This window comes from Embiotoca jacksoni, unplaced genomic scaffold (assembly GCF_022577435.1).
Source record: "Embiotoca jacksoni isolate LCO1_2020_lvr unplaced genomic scaffold, fEmbJac1.0.p SCAF_13, whole genome shotgun sequence".
Classification (NCBI taxonomy): Eukaryota; Metazoa; Chordata; class Actinopteri; family Embiotocidae; genus Embiotoca; species Embiotoca jacksoni.
The window spans coordinates 2,214,005-2,234,846 of record NW_027185263.1 but is presented as its reverse complement, the minus strand read 5'-3'; the positions used below and the strand labels follow the sequence as shown (position 1 = coordinate 2,234,846).

At 45.0% G+C, this 20,842-nt stretch overlaps 2 protein-coding genes across 5 annotated transcripts in view; one reads left to right on the top strand and one right to left on the bottom strand.

Annotated features, from left to right (window-relative positions):
- capn5b (calpain 5b) overlaps positions 1 to 20,842 on the bottom strand; it is a 32,843-nt gene that overhangs the window by 22 nt on the left and 11,979 nt on the right. For 2 of the 4 annotated variants that reach the window (XM_069145876.1, XM_069145877.1), the window contains exons 3-14: positions 14,921 to 15,052; positions 8,918 to 9,126; positions 7,908 to 8,100; positions 6,839 to 7,032; positions 5,456 to 5,533; positions 4,627 to 4,822; positions 4,401 to 4,523; positions 4,059 to 4,255; positions 3,163 to 3,284; positions 2,998 to 3,060; positions 1,963 to 2,099; positions 1 to 687 (exon numbers count right to left, since the gene is read on the bottom strand). The exon at positions 1 to 687 is cut by the window's left edge and continues 22 nt beyond it. In XM_069145876.1, coding sequence (XP_069001977.1) covers positions 505 to 687; positions 1,963 to 2,099; positions 2,998 to 3,060; positions 3,163 to 3,284; positions 4,059 to 4,255; positions 4,401 to 4,523; positions 4,627 to 4,822; positions 5,456 to 5,533; positions 6,839 to 7,032; positions 7,908 to 8,100; positions 8,918 to 9,126; positions 14,921 to 15,052 — 1,827 coding nt within the window. In that variant the 3' untranslated portion in view covers positions 1 to 504. The remainder of the gene's footprint in view (positions 688 to 1,962; positions 2,100 to 2,997; positions 3,061 to 3,162; positions 3,285 to 4,058; positions 4,256 to 4,400; positions 4,524 to 4,626; positions 4,823 to 5,455; positions 5,534 to 6,838; positions 7,033 to 7,907; positions 8,101 to 8,917; positions 9,127 to 14,920; positions 15,053 to 20,842) is intronic. The other 2 variants (XM_069145878.1, XM_069145879.1) reach the window with 2 other exon arrangements.
- On the top strand, positions 11,368 to 11,856 carry ompb (olfactory marker protein b). Its single transcript, XM_069145880.1, has one exon. It carries the CDS (start codon positions 11,374 to 11,376, stop codon positions 11,854 to 11,856), a length of 483 nt encoding a protein of 160 aa, XP_069001981.1. The 5' UTR covers positions 11,368 to 11,373.

The following is a 20,842-nucleotide window of genomic DNA, read 5'->3' as shown; positions in this document are numbered from 1 at the left end:
AGACTCAGCCTTAAGGCAATGCATAGCCCTTGGAAACATTGGCACATGCATGAAGAGTGCAGAAATGTCTGCATATATGTATGTATGTGCATTTGTGTGTCTGAATGTAACAATAAGCAGAAATTGACAAAAAAAACAACAAAAAAAAAAAAAGTAAAAAGTATAAGAGCAAATCTCTGGCGCTCTGAGCAAGAATGTGTGCAAAGAAAATTCCAACTCCAAATATATCGTCTGCGGACACTTTTCCAATCCAAGAAATATGAGATGCGGCTCATCTAACGAAGCCGAAATTAAAGGCTGAAGCGAAAGAAAGAAAAAAAAAAAATGGGAAAAAAAAACCCCCAAAGAAAAAAAAACCCCACGAGAGACACAAAGAGAGCGCAAGCGGCAGAAACGAGACACGGCGAGCTCCCGTGGCGGCTGAAAGATGAAAAGCGGTGGAGGCGCGAACGATCGGGACGCCGCCGCGAGCAGACGATCGCTACGAGCGCGCGAGCGGCCGCGTCAGATGTCGGTGAGCGTGGTGGAGGTGACGAGGCGCACAGTGAGCGTGCCCGGGAGGTCGTTGTCCTGCCGGCTGCCCTTGTCGCGCAGGTGGAGCGTGTGCTGCTCCTGCCGCTCGTTGGGGTCGCTGAACAAGATCACCTGACCCAGGAAGGTGTCCACGATCATGTTCTTGTTGTAGATCTGTTGGCCGCTCGTGGGAGGAAGGCGGGGGAGGATCCCAAAGAGAGAGAAGATGAAAAAAGAAGAAAAAGAAAAGAAAGAGAGGAGAGAAAAGACAAAAAGGCGATAAGCATAAAGAGGAAAACCCACTGGAGAGAATAGAAGTTTGATAGAAGATAAAACACTGAAGAGTTGAAGGACAGAAGTTTCTGAATAAGTACAAATTGTTGAACCTCTTTCACGGCAACGTTCAGAAAGAATTATCTTCTACAGAATTAGGTTTTTGTGAGGAAGTTTGAAAAAATTATATAAAAAAAACCCCCCCGTTGCTTCTCTTCTGAAACGCAACGAAACGAACGGTCACGCTGAAATCTGCGAGTCGCTCCCTTTTTTTTTTTTTTTTTTTTCACCATGTTACAAATCATAACATTTCACAGCTCTGATTAAGTAAATGCGACATCATATTTCCGTTATTATTTCCCCTAACGAGCACACCGGCCGACACGTGTTACTGATGCCGAGCCTGAAACCGATTGGTTGCGGATGTTCTGCAAATTTCCTCGACGGCCTCGCTCTCGTGAGACATAAAGAGAGATGATGAAGACGAAGTGGAGCAAAAAGGAAGGTGAGAATTATGGTTCAAAAATGAGGACGAGCGTTGAGTGACAGTCGGCCATCTGTCATCTGCTTTTCTTATACTTTTCTTGTTTTTTTTACTTTTACCTTTTTCAAACACATCTGCAAATGTACAAATATCATTCATTTCAGTTGCGTGCACGGCAGTAGACATTTAGGATGGAAGAGGAAGCCAAACTTGTGTCTGCTCCAACATTTTCAGTATAAAACTTTGACTTCGTTTCCATCAGTTAGTTTTGAAATCTCGAGACTCGGTTTGTGAAGTCTGCAGCCTGAATACAAGGATACAGATACAAAAATAAATAAAAAGATGTGAATCATCTGGACGCCACCAGAGGTCATTAATAATGCACAACGTTTCAGAAATGCTTTCGATGTTCGTCCCGAGCAATAATCCAGAAATAAAGACGTCCTGCGGCTGCAGGGAGTGTGGATCGGTGTCAGTGCAACCAGGCTCGTATATTTTAACGTCAGCTCAGCCTTTTATTTTTTTATTTTTTTTTGGAGAGGAGTGTCTGTCGTTTTTTTCTCTCGCTACAGACGATTTGGTTTTACGTTAAAAACACAATATCTGTATTTTGGAGGCACGTCGAAGCCTTCGTGAACATGTCGTTAAGACGTTTTTGTTTTGTTGTGTGCGGCTGCAGAGTGACAGCTCACCTCGATGTGGATGCCTTCTTTGGGCTTCTTGCGGTAGAACAGGCCTTTGATGTCGAAGTTTGGGCACCGAGTGTCCTTGTGAACGGGTGAACGAACCCTCTCTCCTTCACAGGTGATGATCACGTAGGGATCCACGGCTGTGGAGGAGGGGGGCGGGAGGGGAGGGGTGAAGTGGGGAGGGGGAGGAGCGACGTCTGAACGTGAATACATCATGCATGAATCTTGCGTGTATACGTGGTGTTTACGTCACAGTTTACAGGTCGGTGAAGAGTTCATCTCCAAAACACAAAGCACTGTACAGTTACTGTCGTTGATTAATCTACGGAATTATTTTCTCCATTTAGCTGATTAATCATTTGGTCTATAAAATGATAAAAAAAAAAATAAAAAAAAATAAATGCAGAACTAAAAGCAAACGACTAACAAAACAACAGGGAAAGAATCAAAAAGTGTGAGAGATGGACTTGTTTATGTTTTTGTTATTTATGGTATTGTAATTTTTAACTATTTTTGTTACTTGTATTTTGTTTTATTACCAATTTCTGTCAATTTGAAAATAATACAAAATATTTATCAAAAAAACTATACAGAATATCTGACATATTGCACATTTTGCACCATTTTACTTTTTTATACTTTTACTGAGGATTTAAAAGAAGGACTTTAACTTGATTTGGAGAATATTTACATTGTTCTCTTTGTATTGTTTTGTGTATTATTTTAAGTAAAAGCTTCAAGTTCTTCTTTTGCTCAGTGCAAACAAACAGTATCAAAGCTACTATGTGGAGAACATGAGAATTTCTGACTTTGCCGCCATCCTGTGGACACTGAGGCGGTCGGCACTGCAAATACTGCACCGATTTTCATGAAATTGTGAATTTGTTCTTCAAATTACAGCATCAGAATAATAAGAAACAATTACACACAGATGCTTTCAAAGAAAGATGAGTGACTTATAAAGCAGTTAGTGCACACACAGATACTACAGACGGGAACTAAACAACCGAACTATTGCAGCAGGTGGTGCTGTGGTACCTTTGCTCAGGAGTCTTTTCTTTGAGGGATTGAGGCAGTGCAGCTCTGTGGGTTTACACAGTTCTTTACAACACATGAACAACAGGATCGTTAACGTGTAAATACAATGCACAAGGACTCAAAAGTCAAGCGAAGGGATGGAGCTGCAGCGAAGGTGCTTCCTACCTCCGTTGGAGTCCTGCCCCTGCAGACCCTCGGCGTTCAGTACATAGACCTGAGTGACCAGCTGAGGGTAGCCACACATCCCCGTCCAGCACGTCTGAGGGGGCTCGTCCAGAGTCAGCTCTCTGAGGACGAGACGGCGCCGAGATATAAACGCATCCGAAACGGTAGGAAATGACAGACTCTCGGGTTGCTTTTCTAATAACGGAAATGTTAAAAACCAGGCAAAAGGGGAAAAAAAACAAAAACATTTCACAGGTGAGAAGTCATCTAACGATATCTTCCCGTTTCATGTGGAACCGGATGTTTCACAGGAATTCATCCTTTTCTAATGAATCAAAGCCACGGACGGGCATTTCAAGCAAAACTACTATTTGAAATCCGTTCGAAATTATTAATAAATTTTAATCGAATATTCGCAAACACGAATCGATTTTGTAGATTATAACGACTATTCGGATGTTCAATATTTGTGCCCTGTTCCCTCCTGTTGATAAGACGCTAAGTTGAAGGTAACTATCAGATGAAGGAACAGTAACGTCAATATTTAATTCCCTCGACGCTTTTATTTTTAGTTGTACTAAACTAACTCCGGGACCTTTAAGCTCTCTGCTCAGATGTCAATAATAAATCCTCTTTATGAACGTTTAACTTGTTGAACACGTCTAACTCCTGAACCGAATGCACTTTCAGAACTAAATTAGTTAGAAAACACACGAAGCGAACTAGAAATTCTGCAAATAAACCTGCAGAGTGTTTCTATCCACACATTCAATATCAAAGAAATAAAAGCAAACCTCTTCCCGCAGCTTAAATGAACGCCGGATGGTCTTGAGTATCTTATTACGAATGCAAACCCGGCTAATAAAACCATTCAACTTTTTCAATCACACATTTACTTGCAGTCTGAAGGCACATCAGTGAAGACACGGAGCAGGAAGTCGCCCTGCTGCCCGGGGTCAAAGGTCGTGGGAATGATGACGTAGCGGCCCTCCTTCAGCTCCTTCCTGAGGAAGACGCAGCGCGAGTTGATGTAGATGGAGCCCGCTACTTTCTGCTGGGCCGAGTGCATACGGTACTTCCGATTGAGCTCCACCTGCAGGACGAGAAGACGTCGCAGCAGAAGTTCGTCCGAGTACGTGTGAGGAGACTCGTGTGTGTGTGTGTGTGTGTGTGTGTGTGTGTGTGTGTGTGTGTGTGTGTGTGTGTGTGTGTGTGTGTGTGTGTGTGTGTGTTTCTACCCGGTGAATATCGAAGCCTATCGCCAGGTTTTCCCCTTTGCCCTCTTTGGGTGTGGCTCTCTTCTCTTTCTGCTGCAGGCAGATCAGCACCTCGTCCTCCACCTTCTTCACGTCAAACACGTACTGAGCAGAGAGAAAGAAGAACTCGTATCACACACACTCCGGAGAACCGATGACACACCTCTAAGCCCCCCCCCCCCTCCCCCCCGTCCTCCCCGGCACCGACCTGGGGGTTCTGCAGGAAGGTGGCCTTGTGGTTGATGCAGCCTCCGGACCGGTTGCGCAGCGGGTCCTGGCGGTGGACCCAGGAGCCCCTCATCACCTCCTCCTCCCAGGTCTTGTGGATGCTCAGGTAGGAGGTGTTGATGAGGCGGCACAGGATCAGGTCGGTGAAGTACTGGCAGAAGTCGTCGAACGTCATCCTGCAGGAAGGCAGGAGAAGAGGAGAGAAGAGAGCGGAGAGAGTGGATACCAACTAGAGGGAAAAAGCTCGAAAGAAGAAGACCTTGAACAGGTAAAAAAAACAAAACGGAGGAAACGAGACCAGGAACAGAGCAAACGGTTGGTTACATGTTACAGGGAGACGAGGACAGATGGTGCTGACATGCAGTGAGATTCAATTCTGACCAATGTGGCCGTTGCAAAAACAACAGCATCATTTATATGTTAATATTCATACTATAGTGTAGAAAACCCTCTTTGACGTCTTTGTGAAAACTGGATTTTTAATCATATCCACTGACTTCCTTTGAAATACTCTGGCACATAACCTCCATGTATAAAAGCACAAGTTGTTGTTTTTGTTTCTTTTGTGCAGACAAAACAAACTGGTGCAGAGATTAATGATTATTTTCATTATCAATGAATCTGTTGATTATTTTCTCCATTAGTCAATCAGCTTGTTTCCTCTTTAAAAAAGAAAAAAGAACAAAAAAGGTTGCTTATTGTTGTCCAGAGCACCAGGTGAGCTGCCTAACAGCGTCTTTAGGCTTCATGCTAAACTAAGCTCAGCTAACCAGCCGCCAAAGCTCGTCAGAAGGTTTTGTGCTTCTCACCAGAACTCTCCGTCGTCCTGCACGGTGACGCCCAGCTTCTCTCGCTCACTCTTGCTCACTTTGTTCCACTCCTCCGAGCTGCAGTCAACAACAACAACAACAACAACAACAACAAAAACGTTTACTCAAAACAAGTTTATATCAGAGGCAGAGCTTTCATTTTAATTCCTTGTTTTATTACGTACATTTGATGTCGTTTCAGTGAGAGGTGAATTTACCATGTGAACTCTTCACAGTCGAGGTCATTTCAACGAGCCTTTATTTGAACTAACAACAGGATCATAGCATTTGTCTTTTTTTTATGAGGATTAAAGCCTCCAATGACTTTTAATTAAAAAAAAAATGTTTCATCAATTATCAATCCTTATAAACACCAATTTAAATGAGCATTTTGGCACTTTAAATTAAGGATAGAGTAATTTTGGAATATTTCAGGATGCGAAAATGGCAAACATGTAAAATATATTCTAATTATCAATAGGAGGACATTTGACAGTAAAATCTTTTAATGATGATTGTAAAATCCAGTTCAGACATATAAATCGTGTCCCCGAGGAGCGCTGCGGTAGGAAAACAAACCGTTACGGTGAATCATACCTAAACATCGAGGTCGGCTGCTCAGAGGAAACACAGACGTTCACCGGACGCGTTGGCTCCCGTGTTTACGTCTCCGTTTATGATTCACCGCCGAACGCCTCCACAGTCTGTCAGCCTCCATTTACAGCGACGCTTTTTATCAAACCGTGAATGAATTATTCAACGACAGTGAGCGAATGACTCTCGTCTCTTTAACATCTGTCTGTCTTTTTCGGCCACATTAATAATGCAGCCTCTGTTATTATCCCAGCTTCACCACCTTCGCCCTGTTTGTTTCACGGAGCCTGCGAGCGAACGGGTTTTCATCTTTTCCCGTAAGAAGTGCAGTGCAGCGTAAAAGCAGAAGAAAAAAGAAGTTTCTGAAGGATATCTGAGAGCTGCACCGACAAACGAGATTCAGTCGTCCTTGTTCGCTCTGTGGCCCATTAGCTTGATTGCATTTCCATTTTTCATCGTCTACATGACATTTCCCATCGTGCTGCTGTCTTGTCGACGTCACGGGCATTATACACGGACTGGTCTTTGCCGTTTGCTCATTCATCACGGGGCAGCCTCTTGTGTGTCAGACTTTGAGAGGCCGAGGACATTTTTAAAAAATCAAATTCAGGAAATTGGTTCAAATTGGTTCAAACAAGGTCACCTTTCACAGGACGATTATGTCGTTCGTGTCCTTCTGGAAACGTTTCCACAAACCGCGCGCTATCAGAAAACGACGGATGAAGACGACGGTCGAAGCGCTGCGGTGGTTTTCATCCGCGGCCTGCAGGTGGCGGCGTTGCGGGTTACCTGTCGCTCCAGGGCCCGCTCCACTCCTTCTCCCCCCAGGGGTTCCTCATGCGGATCATCTGCAGCTTCTCCGACTTGAAGAAGGCGAGGAGCCCGTGACCCAGCCGCACTTTCCGCACGTCCGTCACGGCGTAGGCGTGGCCTTTCACCAAACCGCAGTCCAGCCGCGCCTCCATGTCTTCCAGCGTGGTCGCCTGGACAACAGAGGAGGTTTCAGAGGTTACAAATGGAGACGCTTCCGCAGAGCTCAAGAATAAAAGGTGGACAAAAGTGGTCTGTTTGTGAGGAGGGTCTCTCCCTCTGGGACTTTTACCAACAACATTTATGACTCGTCGCAAACAAGCCAACTAAATGTGGAAATTTGACTTGTTGTTGTAGTACTGTTTGTATAATTGACCAGCAGGACGACAGTTCACCATTTTGGCAGTGGAATAGGTAGTTTTTGCAGAATAAACATTGTTTTAAAAGTTATTTGGTTTGATGTAGATGTCACAGAGACACACATCCGGGTGTCAGAATGTAAACTAAGATGATAAATAAAAGGTAGCAGTAAAAAAAAAAGGACTGAAGTAAATCAGACAGGAGGAGGAGACTAAAACAGCTTCCTGGGAAATTATGAAAATGTAGATGTTTCAGGAAAAAACACACAAACACCTGAATGATGGAGGCAAAAGAAAAAAAAAAAAACGTTTGTCAGACTCTGCCAAAGCAAAAAAAAAAACCTCAAACGTATTTTAGTTTTCAAACACATCGTAAAAGCAGCACAGATTGATCTGACGCATCGCAGCGCTCCAATTCAGCAGGCGTTCATCGCACAATCTGACATTCCTCATTAATATCGTACAACCTGCCGCAGACTGATGTTTCATTAGAGCCATCTCGCAGAGAGACACGTAATAAACTCAGACATTCGTCTAAAGGCGTCTCTACTCCGACAGCAGAAAGTCTGCCACATCTTCATCCGTAACGAACAGAGAATCAAACTAAACCTTTAAAGAGGGAAACTGAACCGAATCCGAACCTCAGCCGTCGGGTTTCTGATCTAAAATCAGGACGTCTGCGGACTCACCCTGATGGAGCAGCTGATCAGGCCGTCTCTGTTGTGAACTTTGAGGACTCTTTCGAACAGCTGGTTGCGTGCCACCTCGTCGGTGGCCATCTGACCCTCCAGCAGGTCCACGGGCTCGGAAACGCCGCCGGTAAAATCCACCAGCGCGTCGGCCGTGTTCCCGCCGTCCAGAGCCTCGTAGCAGCCGTAGACTCTGCAGGAGGAGGAGGAGGAGGAGGAGGAAGAGGAAAAGGAGGAGGACAAGCGCGGTTGTGTTCATTGCAGCTGCAGCGATAAGGATTTAAAACATACATGACAGGCTGATCTTATGGTTTATTTCCATCGAGCTCCTCTATTGCAGTACGAGATCGCAGATTATATAAGAAAGCAAGAGTGACAAAACACGGACAAACAAAAACATCAAACATTTGTACAACTACAAATTATTAAACTACAATTTAAGTTTAAAATCTGATTTAAAGCTCATCTCAACTTGGTTATCTATGTAAAAAAAAATATTTATCCAAAAACATCGTTGAAATCTACCAGGGAATAATATTTGTTAGACTTCCTCTGGTGTTGTGGGAGTGGTTGTTATACATTGGATGAGTAGGAAGGTGCAGATATGAAAAACAACATTTACATCATAAATTACTGCGCATCAGTAAAAACTGCAAAACAGCGGCTGGTTGCAGCTTCTCGGACGTGAAGACCTTCTGTTTCTCTCAGTGTTTCACGATGAACTGAATACCTTCTGAATATTTTATGGACAAAAACAATCAATCAGAAAATCAAAAATAAGATTAACGAATAAAAACAAATGAGTATTAGCTGCAGCCGTAATGTTTATGCGTAATATCCTCAACTTGAATGCTTAAAAAAGACGAGTTTATTCACTGCATGCTGACTTTGTAACTAAATATTACAGTTTAGTTATTTCTACTTTTGTAAACAAAGTCTAAACTTTTTTAGGAGTTCTCTGTCTCCCGTCCAGAACTGTGTGTGTAGAAGTCGTTGGCAGCGGTACTGACTTGGCGTAGGCCTTCTCCACCAGCGCGCTCCAGAACTCGTTGCTGTCGTTGGAGTGGCAGTAGACCAGCTGGTTGTCCACCGTCGGCAGCCGGTCGTCGATCACCACGTCCACCCACTCGCCGAAGCGCCAGAAACGAAAGTGGAAAATCCCGGCGTAGGACTCTGGCTTCTCCGTGTCCCACTCCTGCTCCTTCCAGTCGGGAATGACCTGCAGGAGGAGGAGGAGGAGGAGGGAGAGGAGGAGGAGGAACAGGTAAGCCAAACAAACAGCTGCTGGTCCGTGAAGTGTAAATAATGTGAAGGTGGAGAGACAGAGAGAGACGGCGGACGTAGGATTAGGGGACAAATTTATAACCTCGGCTCTCAGTCATGAATCCAGCTGTAATAGGACATGTGAGAGAGGTAATAACTGTTCGACTGCTGAGTGGGAGAGTGTGTGTGTGTGTGTGTGTGTGTGTGTGTGTGTGTGTGTGTGTGTGTGTGTGTGTGTGTGTTTCAGCTGCCTCTATTTACTGAGGTCCTGTAACACCTCTCTAACTCAGCCTCCATTTTGTTAACTGTAGTTATTATTTTGACGATTGAAGTAACAAAATACAACCAACCGATTCACCTAAAACCTCAAAGCAAACAGAAATATCAGAAATGACTCGGTAACGTGTGATCAACTATAAAAAGCCGTCCGGCTGTGATTTAAACCGACTGTCCTGGTCGATCACCAGTCTGATGTTAACTCGTCCTCATCCCAGTTAACTGTTTGTTAATGTTTACTTATATTATATTGTTGTTTACCTTCAGCGCAGGATTTAGAACTGTTTAACACACACTAGTTGTAGGGACGGCTGCTGAGTGTGGTTTATCGTTTTTGTCAGATTTGAAGATTCCTCAGATCTCCTTTTAGCTCCACTTTGGTCTCCTGCAACTCTCAGAAAAAAAAATTATACTTTTAAATGCTAAATTAAAAGTTTTTAGTTGAAAACAACTTCCCGCTGTGAACAACAATGACAGTATTCATCCATCTACACACCCACCCACCCATCCATCCATCCATCCATCCATCCATCCTTTCAACCATCCATCCATCCACCCATCCATCCATCCACCCACCCACCCACCCATCCATCCATCCATCCATCCATCCTTTCAACCATCCATCTACCCACCCATCCATCCATCCACCCACCCACCCATCCATCCATCCATCCATCCATCCATCCACCCACCCATCCATCCATCCATCCTTTCAACCATCCATCTACCCACCCATCCATCCATCCATCCATCCTTTCAACCATCCATCTACCCACCCATCCATCCATCCACCCACCCACCCATCCATCCATCCATCCATCCATCCATCCACCCACCCATCCATCCATCCATCCTTTCAACCATCCATCTACCCATCCATCCATCCATCCATCCCTCAGTGTAATGACGGAGGACCCACCGCAGCATTGACCTACTAACAGGACACCTGTGAAGCCTCCAGCAGAATAAATACGGACCTGCGATAAAAAAAATAAATAAAAATAAAACCCCGACGCAGCGAGCGAGGCCGCGAGTGAATGAACTGACAGTGTTCCAGCGGGCGTCCTTGGAGATGTCAAGGTGCGCTAACTGAACAGCAGTTCCTGTCAAAGCCCTCGGCGGGAGGTGACACTGTGCTGATGGAGAGAATCTGGCCCCACCGGCTCTGTGGAGGAGCAACAGCTCCTTTAAAACGAGGAGAAGAGGAGAGAAAAACACAAAACAAAGCACTGCACCACAGAAACCTCGGAGTCATTTAATAATCCTCCGGGAGACGGCCTCTCCTGCACTCCACCTCGCTCCTGCTTACACTCTGTGGTAGCGAGGGAGGCTCCATCTATCTCAGCTTTCCTCCCGGGCCCGGCGAGGCCGTGCAGCGACTGAACCCCGGTGGGTGGTTGACCTGACGACCGACCAGAAACACAAACAGAAGGCGTCCCCTGCTGTCCGTCCAAACCCACCCCGAGAGGACGAAAGAGGTTTCCCTTCCCCTCCGGCGCACCTGATAAATTCAAGGGACTACCTCGCTCGTACAAAACAGCTCTGGTGTTCAAATTTGCATCGTCACTCATGAGAGCTCCTGAAATCTCGATGACAGTTTGTGCGCTAAACATACGCGAGCGGAGGATCTGTAACCAGGAACAACACGGAGACAAACAAATGTGTGACGAACAGTTCTCCGCTCAGCTCCCCGGGGACGAGCCCTGCGCCGCGGCTGCACATGTCATTAGATGTTGTTTTCTGTGCGAGGCGAGGCGAGGCGAGGCCCGCCCCTCTCCCATCAGACGAGCACACAAACAGCCTGCGGAGAGTCGGCGGACAGACGGAGAGCGAAGACGCCGAGCTTCGACGTCGCCGCCGATCTAATCCCGCCGCCCTGCAGTCGGTATCGACCTCTCAGGCCTGCCGGAGGAGTGCCGTCCCGAGCATGTCCGGAGAGTTGGAGCTGCCCTTCCGGCTGGACAGCCAGCTGACGGAGGTGATGCGCCTGCGGGTTCAGTCCCTGCAGCAGCGCGGCCAGAAGAGGCAGGACGGCGAGCGGCTGCTGCGGGCCAACGAGGCCGTGTACCGGCTGGACTTCTCCGAGCAGTCCCTCCGCTTCTCGCACTGGACGCCGCGTCTGGCCGAGGCCGGCCGCCTCACCGTCACGGCCACCTCGCAGCTCTGGACGCCCGACCTCACCAACCTGATGACCCGGCAGCTGCTGGAGCCCGCCGGCGTCTTCTGGAGGGCGCCGGGCGCGTCTGCCGACGCGGCCGTGCAGTGCTACGACGCGGACGCGCACGAGTTCGGGGAGAGGATCGCAGAGCTGGCGAAGGTAAGGAAGGTAATGTACTTCCTGTTTGAGTTCCAGCAAGGCTGCGGCCCTCAGACGGTCGACTGCTCCATCACCTTCGTGGCGGACAGCTGAGATGAAGAAGTTGGATGGATGAGTGCTACAAACTCTTTTTCTTTTTCCTCTTCCTTCTTTACCTGCTTGATATTCTTACATGTTGGGCAGAAAAATACAGCTAAAATCCTAATAAATCTAATAAACCCCAAAAAACCGCTTCTGCATTTTCTCCTCCCTCTGCTCCTGTCTGACAAACAGCCAGGCCTGGAGGGTTTGGTGAGAGTTGAGTCCCACATGAGATAATGCATGGAGACAACGTACGTGTGTGTGTGTGTGTGTGCGTGCGTGCGTGCGTGCGTGCGTGCGTGCGTGTGTGTGTGTGTGTGTGGGCGCGAAGTGTTCCCCAGCGGACGGACAGAGGGAACAGGTTCCTGCTGCCTCATCTATCTCTGTCTTCCCATGGTGACCCTGACAAACAAGAGAGGGGAGGCATGTGGGTTTCATCTCTCCTCCTCCCTCCTCCTCCTCCTCCCTCCTCCTCCTCCCTCCTCCTCCTCCTCCTCCTCCTGCAGGCTTTACACTGCCACGGGGGATCAAACAGTGACTGGAAGTGTGACGAGACAATTGCCTGAGAAGTGTGAGAGAAAAGAAAATAACGGGGATGTCAGGAGGAATTTAGACTTTGTTTCTTGTCGGTGTGAAGCTTGTAACTAAGTTGCCATCCGGACCATCAAACCATTAAGAGGCCGAACCTCCATTTTCTCTGAGAAAAACAAAACAAACAAACAAAAAAAAAAGTCAGACGCGGCGCATTCTCAGGAGCCTCAATTAAATTGATCTCGCCCTCAGTCTTGAATGCATGAATATAAATGTATATCGAGTGTCCTCATTGGTATGTGTCCTTTTACTTAAACCACCGGAGCAGGTTTTTGGGGGGTAAAATCTTCTTACTGTGAAGAGATGCTTTTAGTTTGAACACGGATGTAAGAGGAGATAAAAATCAAAAGTTACAACAACTCTGGAACTAAATGAAAGGCAAGAGATTTCAGCAGGTAATTAACTCGTACAAAAGCAACCCGAAATGTTCTGATGTCGCAGCGCTCCGGTCTCGCTGGAGAGACGCGTCTTTCTCCTCGGAGACTTGGACAATTACTTGTTTTGCTTTCACAGGAAGGGAAGCTGGTGGCTTAATGGGAGACTGAACAAATGATCATCTCCGAAGACAAAAGGCTGCTTTTAGCGAGCGTACCTCGACTCTCCCACCTTACAAGAGCCAGACAGCGAAAGAAACGTGAAAGGTTTAGGAAAAAGGTTTAAAAATGAAAAAAAAAAAAATTAAATAAATCAAGAATAAAATCTTTAGCCGAAAATGTCAAAAACACACAAAAAAAAGGGGAGAATTTTGCAGCAAATATGACGGCGCTGAAAGAAGGTACTCAGTGAGATTTTGTGGGACTCTGTGTGTGAAATGAAACAGATCTTTAGTAAACAGGAGGACGCTGTGTAAACCCGCCCGTACGCAGAGCAGTCTGTCACAGTCCCGCGCCTCGCCACAACAGGCCGAGGCATCTCGTTTCAAATCCTATTAAACCTCAGTAATCACTTTGTTTCCTCTGTCAAGACAGATGCCAAAGAATATTTCAGAATAATCCTTGACACACACACACACACACACACACACACACACACACACACACACACACAACTACAACTACAGAACCAGCCGGGGAGCTCAGCACGCTTCAAATAATACAAAAAAAAATGCTCTCTATGCCTGCAGACGCAGCCGCAGGGTTTTATGTTCTCCGGTTGTCTGTTCGTGCCGATCTCGTGAATATCTGCCTCGAGGAAGTTTCTTCAAATGTGGCACAAACGTTCACTTGGTCTCAAGCGATGAGGTGATTCATATTTTTGGGTGGTCAAAGGTCAAAAGTTACTGTCACAACTGGGCCCATGAATACAAGACTTTATTAATGTCTGATGAGGTAAAATGATGAAATGTTGACATTTTATATCTAAAGAAATGTCAAAGGTCAAGTTCAGTGAAATCCAAATGTTCTGCGAAAAAGACTTTTCTGTCCATTCAACTGGAGTTCAAATTATAACTGGGACTTTTCCACGCTTGGTCTGATACTGAATTTATTACACTAACTGTGGTGTTCAGATCCAGATTTTTAATGTTTTTAATGTCTAACAATACGTATGTTTACTGTATATGCCATCATTGTATGAATAGAATGGAACAAACCAGGCTGCTTATTTTATTTATCTGTCATTTCTGTCTTTGTATTCACTCCTCTATGCTTTCAACACTGGCCTCCCTCCAACTGAGTCGGCTGGTTGAGCCACTTGAAATAAAAAAAAAACACCACACTAATAAAAAACCCAGGACATCCATCCAGCCTCAGTGCTTCCAGCCTGTCCACAGACACTCCACATTACTCTCCACCAATCAGGCGGCTCCTGACTGATGGAGTCTGCTGGGACCATGGAGGTGCCGCTGTGCCGTAATAAGTACTTTGGTGTTTACCTCTTTTCAGAACAGCTCCTAATGGCCACTTTAAAGCAAAATAGGACATATTTTACAATTGAGCACGTGTGGCGTCCAGTTTTCAAAATGTATTATAGCTACTTTAATGCAGGGAACTGCTGCTACTCCCTTCAATTACCTCTCAGTTATGTCGCCGTCACCCAAAGTGGTCGTGGTGTGTTTGGCAACACCGGAAAATATGAGATTGTCAGCTACCGACTGAACATCAGCTGCAGTCTACAGTTGTGTTGCTTTAAAGAAATAGTGTTATGTCATGGGTTAGGGCGTGGTCTGCTTAGCTCAACGTAAAGACTGAGAGTTGAGTTGTGTGTTCCAATTATTCTTGGTGAGTAAAAAAAAAAAAAAATGTAAGGCAACAAAATGAGTAGATTTTATAGTTATTAATAGAGTTATAAATTTATAGATAAAAGGCATGAGGCAAACCAAAGCCTTTTCATTTTTTTAGGTCTTCGAGGTCAAAGTGGTGATGCAAGAACCGTATATAAGGCTCATCAAACATTGAGCACAAATGGCGATATGGCAAAGAAAGAAGAAGAAGAAGAGGAAGACAGACGTGCCAACAGACAGACAAACATCCGTACACGTACTTACTTTTTGCCAGAGAGACTCTCTGGACGCCAGGCTGGAGCACGCCGCTACGAACCAGCAGTTCCCCAGCTGCCCCTGATGTAAATCGTGTGCGCTGATGCCGTCAACAAAGAGGTGAGGGTCCTCACACAGCTCCTACCAAACACAGACACAAAAAAAAACAGTTAACTCAACGTGCTCGCTTAACATTCGGGGGGAAAAAAACAACTCACAAAATTCACAAAACTAAACCTCCGAAGTTCTTAAAACTAATATTTCTTCACGCTAAAATTTCCCTTTTGAGCAAAAAGGTTCTAGATGTGATGTGTTTTGTGTTTCTTTGGAGGGTAAAAAGCCTCTGGAAGCCTCTTTGCTTAACAAAGTGTGTGTGCGAGCCACAGTTCAAGTCATTACGGTGTTATTGAGGCCATTTGGTGAATCAGAAGGAGACCGTGTGTCCTAATGCACACACGTATCATATTCATCATGTTCCACCCATTTCCTGTGGCTGGTGTGTGAAGCTCCATTTACTGCCACAATGTGCACAGACGGACCTCTATTACTGCTAACTACGGCAGGACGAGCTCTTTCTCTGTCGCATTTGTACTGGACTCCTACAAACACACACACACACACACACACACACACACACACACACACACACACACACACACACACACACACACACACACACACACACACACACACACAACCAGGTTCCCTGCGGTCCCTGTGATATTGCGTGGGATGATTACTACACGCTGTGAGTGGCCGACAGTACCCACTCACAGAGACACGCTGCCCCGTGCTCTTTTATCTCCGCACAACGGCCACACTTCAGCATAAATATGTTACAAATGAGAGGAGGTGAGACTACAAAGCGAGAACTATTTGCACCTTTTTTAAAAAAAAAAAAAAAATATCTATCTGTTGTTTTATTTTGGCTGAAGTTGTAGTCACAGACTGTATATAAAAGTTGGCGTAGCTTCCAGGTCTAACAAGTGAGGACAATGCAGAAGTGCCTTAAACTGCAATACCACAGAGTGCCACTGGAGGTCGGCTCCAAAAAGCCTCCAGCTCCATAGACTCCCATTCAACTTCTCTCAGCAAATACAAAGTCAATAGATTTTTTTCCACCAGTTATTGTGGTTTCATTCGCTGAAGTCTCTCCTTCTTATTCGTTTTCTGGTGGTTCATCTGTAAATGATCTCATTATTAGTTAGATATTAGGCTGGTATGTTTGGGGGCGTCTCTTGGGGGTAATTAGATTAAACTTTTCGAGTTAAACTAACCTGCTAGGTTCCACTTTGTAGGTGAAATATTAACGGAGCAGCACAATGGGCCTCCCCTAATGTGTAGTTCTGTAAAGGTCCAGCTGTAACGGGACTGTAACCTGTGTTTGTTAAGATGGGAATAAAAAAAACAACAACAACTAAATCTTGAAATTTATAGACTAGACAGTGCAACAACTGGACAGCTTGTTTCCTAGCAATGCCAGTTTGGGTCAACCGTTGCCATGGGAAACACCTACTCATAGGACTGAATCCTAAAAAAACAAACCAATTTGTCCAAAAACTGTTTCATCCTTTCCTGAATGAAAGGAAAATGGACTTTCTTTCAATTTAAAAATGTGACTTTAATAAAACATTTTACAAAATAAGAAAAAGATAATTTTTCTGCCAAACACTTCGGGGGAAAGAAACCTCAGACATTATTATTCAAGATCATCTCTTCCCACGACTACTAGTAGTAGAACACATTCATCCATACATGAAATAGATTTTAGGTTAATGTCACATCATCACCTATTGATTTCACAATAAAAGTTCAATAAAAAACAAACAAATTGCATCATATCCATCATCTGCGTGACGGGCCAGTATCCGATTTTTAATACAAACGTTAACACCGGCTCAATATAAAATATGGAAGGACTTAATTTTTACTACGTCCTGCAGGAGCTGTGCTTGCGGGTGTGAACGGCCTGTCTGTTTTCTGCTGCTTGCTTTATGGCGGCGGCGGGTCGATGGGCTCCTCGGCCATTACTCAATAGATGGCGGAAAGCGCAGCGCCACTTAACAGCTCTTTATCTTTACACACTCGCAGCACTCAACTAGGGTTAGAAAAGTAAAAGAGGGGAGCTGGAGGGTTCGAGCATGGCGGCTTTGTGAGCGTTTACGCCTGCAACGTACACACCGCTGGGAAAACACCAAAGTCGGTCGATCTGTGACTCGGCTTGTCAAGTTTCCAGCGGGCGGTTTTTAGAGCGTAAGTCTAGTTTTTTTTTTCCTGCATATTACAGGAGACTCTTCTAAAATGTAAACTGTTTTGGAAAAAGATGGACGATATGGACAAAACGGGGGAAATCTCCCGTCTTAAATCTGCCTGAGCCCCTTTGGACATTCTGTTGAAGCACCCATAGGTGGCTCCAAATTCTCCATCACTTTTTTTTTTTTTTTTTTTTTTTTTTTTTGCAGTTTTATCACGACTAAAAATGCGTAACTCATTATCACTGTCCTCACTCATGTTTTAAGACACTACAAATTATATTCAGCTGTAAAAAAAAGAAAAGCCGGAGAGGTCGTTGCACCCTCTCGTCTGGTTCCTCCAATTTTGCCGTTTTCAGCTGCTGTTTGGAAATTTGAAGATGCGAGTTTGGGCTCAGAAACTATTTTACAGGTTCAGTATTTAGTCTAAAAATCATCTATGGATTAATTGATAATGAAATTAAAAACTTTACTAATCCATACAATCCCCAACTCTTGAAATGAGAAAGTGAAAAATATAGATATTTTTTTTCTTGCAAGTGGACTTTGATTAGAGACAATTCCACCCACCAATAAACAAATTTGGGTGAATAAATATTCATGATTTTGGACAGATTTGATCACAGTGGATCAGCAGTTAGAACCCATCTGGAACCGCCAGTGTGAAGTCTGCATATTGTTTTGGCTGCGAGAGCTCTGGTTTCCTCCCACAGTCGTCATGTTGACATGTCTCGTAGGTGTGAACGTAACTGTGAAAGTACTTTGTCTGTGTGGTTCGCACTGCGATAGCCCGGAAATCCAGTCCTACATGGGCTGGGACAAAAAAAAAAAGCCACCGTACAGCTTCACAATTCATATGCATGTACATGATTACAGCATTTACACACACACACACACACACACACACACACACACACACAACGGCACACACACACACACACACACACACACACACACACACACACACAGGACACCACCAAGGTCAGTGATTTGCTGACTCTGCGAAGCTGACTGCTGCAAAAGCAAACTTTTAATCAGAAGCCAGTGCAGAGCTCCCTGGAGGCCCGGCGGTCTCCTCTCACCTTACACAGACCGCCACTCGAGCGCTTCCTGTCCGAAATGTGTACAACATAACGGCGAGCAATGTTTGGACGTCTTTCCCCCGCTGCATCTGTGTCTCAGTTAAGATATCCAATCACGTTTTCTTCTCCCCCGCCCTCCACCACCCCCACACCCCCCGTTCGCAGCGGCATCGATTCGGTGGGGTGTGAGCGGTGGGTGATGGGGGCTCCCTGTGGTGGCCTGCCATCCAGGGACCGGCTCCGGTGGAAGAGTAATAGAGTATCGATCAGCGCCGGGGCCCTGCAGACACCGGAGTTATGTGAATATTGTGGCTGAGCACAGCCTAATCATTTAGCCTGCTACTGAGAACCTTTCAGCCGGCTTCATAGCCCTCCTCAGCACCATTCATCAGCCACGCATACAAAAACACACACAACCCCCCACCCCCCAACCCCCCCTCGAGTGCACACGGACAAGGCGTGAAAAAAAAAAAAGTGGAATTCAGCATCCAGAGTAACACAAGTGATCCCCCCCAACTGCAGTTGCATCTCTCGTCCGTTACGGTTCGTGTTTTGTATGCAGCTCTCTCGGTTTGGTGCAGGTGTTGTTTCTCATTTTTATGCATTGCTTGCTTTATTTTCTATTTGTCTCCGTGCTGCACGGTCGACAGACTCGCCTAACGCCGCCTAACGCGGTCCTTGTTGCGTGCTTCGTGAGCCGTTTGCTTTCTATATGCACACGTCAACGTTATTGGCTTAATGTTGCTTCTTGCTGTCACATCATTTCGGTTGTATTAACGATATCGGCCTCCGATGCAACGTGTCAATTTTATTCATGTTTTTCACCGGCTGTTGCCTCCACTACATTTTAATAACTGTGTTTTATCTTTATTTGGTTTTTGTTTTGTTTTGTTATGTTTGCTTATACATTAAAGGAGCCAATTGTACCATCTGTCTGGGGATTACAGATAGAAAGTAGCCTTTTTGTTCCCAACAAATGAATGAATAAATATTTGAATAAAAGATATGAAAACTCCTCGTCTTGTCTCACAGTATATATATTGTCCAGTTTTCCTCCCACAGCCTAATTAAGGCATGAATAATCGTTAATTTGTAGAAGAGGAGAAGGACAGCATGAGAAAGAAGGTCCATTTTTTATTTGAGCCTCCTCTTCTAGCTCGCACGCTCCTCTGCCACCGGGACTTCATAACCATCATAAATATTGTCTGGACGCATCCGAGCAGGGAAGACACCGAGCACAACAACCTCTGAGGGGGTTTAAGCCTGCAAGCTTTTCGCCCTGACACTAATAACGCAGCGTCGTTGCATTCTCCCCGTGAGCAACAACGTGAAACTCATAAACTATTACGGGCCGTTTTTCCCTCTTTCAATAAAAATTGTTTACCAGGAACTCAGCAGTCCAACAGACGCTCCATTGAGACAGCTTTCTTCTTTCAAAACCCCTAAAGTGGAGCTTTTCCAGTAATAACACTGTTAGCAGAAACCCCCTCTCCCCCTCCCCCCCCCACACACACCTAACCCCCCCCGAGAGACGAGGAAGAAAGCTCTTTTGTCCATCACTGATCAACAAGGAAAATGGCTGCCTCCCTGTGGTTTTCATCAATTAGTGGAGGCGACTGTCAGGCTCCTCTCAGCCAGCGGTTCCCAACCGCTCCGGCCTCAGGACCCTCATTTCTCCTCAGCCATCAAGTTGTGACAAGAGATCTTTGTGATTGGTTTGTCCCACTGTCATTTTCTTGCTAGTTTTCCAAATAAAGCTAAAAAAACAACAACAACAACAACAACTGTATGGAGAGCAGGAAGTCCCGAAAGGACCGTTGACGAGAAGAGTGACAGCAGCAACGGAGATATTAAAGGTTTTCACTAATTTACGTTTCGGTAAATTGTCCCATTAAAAGTAAACTGAATTAGCTACCATCCACTTCCTGTTTTCAACGTGTCTTAACTCACGAGTTTGTGTGTCTGTAATCCAGATGTTTACAAGATAAACTGATAAAAATGTTCATTACCAAAGCATTTCATGAGTAAAACAACATATTAAACTCATGAAATTTAGTTTCCAGACATTAATTGTCTCTCGTCTTTGATTTGTTGTGTTTTTATAAAAAATTTTTTTTAAAAAAAAACACTTCCTGCAAATGTTTCACAGTAAAAGCTCACCAGATAAAGCCTTTTTTTTTTTTAATTTATTTTGTATTTTTGCATGTGGAGGGCTTTTAATGTGAAACATCTGAATAGAGAGTGCTGAGTTGCACAGCAAATTAAAATTAGCGAGAAAACAAAAGCGAGAAGAAGAACAAAAGAGTATTTCTGAGTGTGACGGAGCGCTTCGTTGTTCTGCTGGAATCACTGACAGAAAACATCACGAACCAGAATCAGAGAACGTTGGAAGCTTTTCCATAAAAACGGTACTCAGACCAGATGAACCGAGACTCCGCCCTACATGTGGGATTATACACCGTGTTTGTTTTAAAATCAAATGAGTAGGAAACTTAAATCATGCTGAACGAAGAGATTAATCAAAGCTGAGTCAGAAACACCTAAATGTTTAACCTTGACTGCAGAAACGCTGCGCGGAGTGAGTGAGTGTGATACGG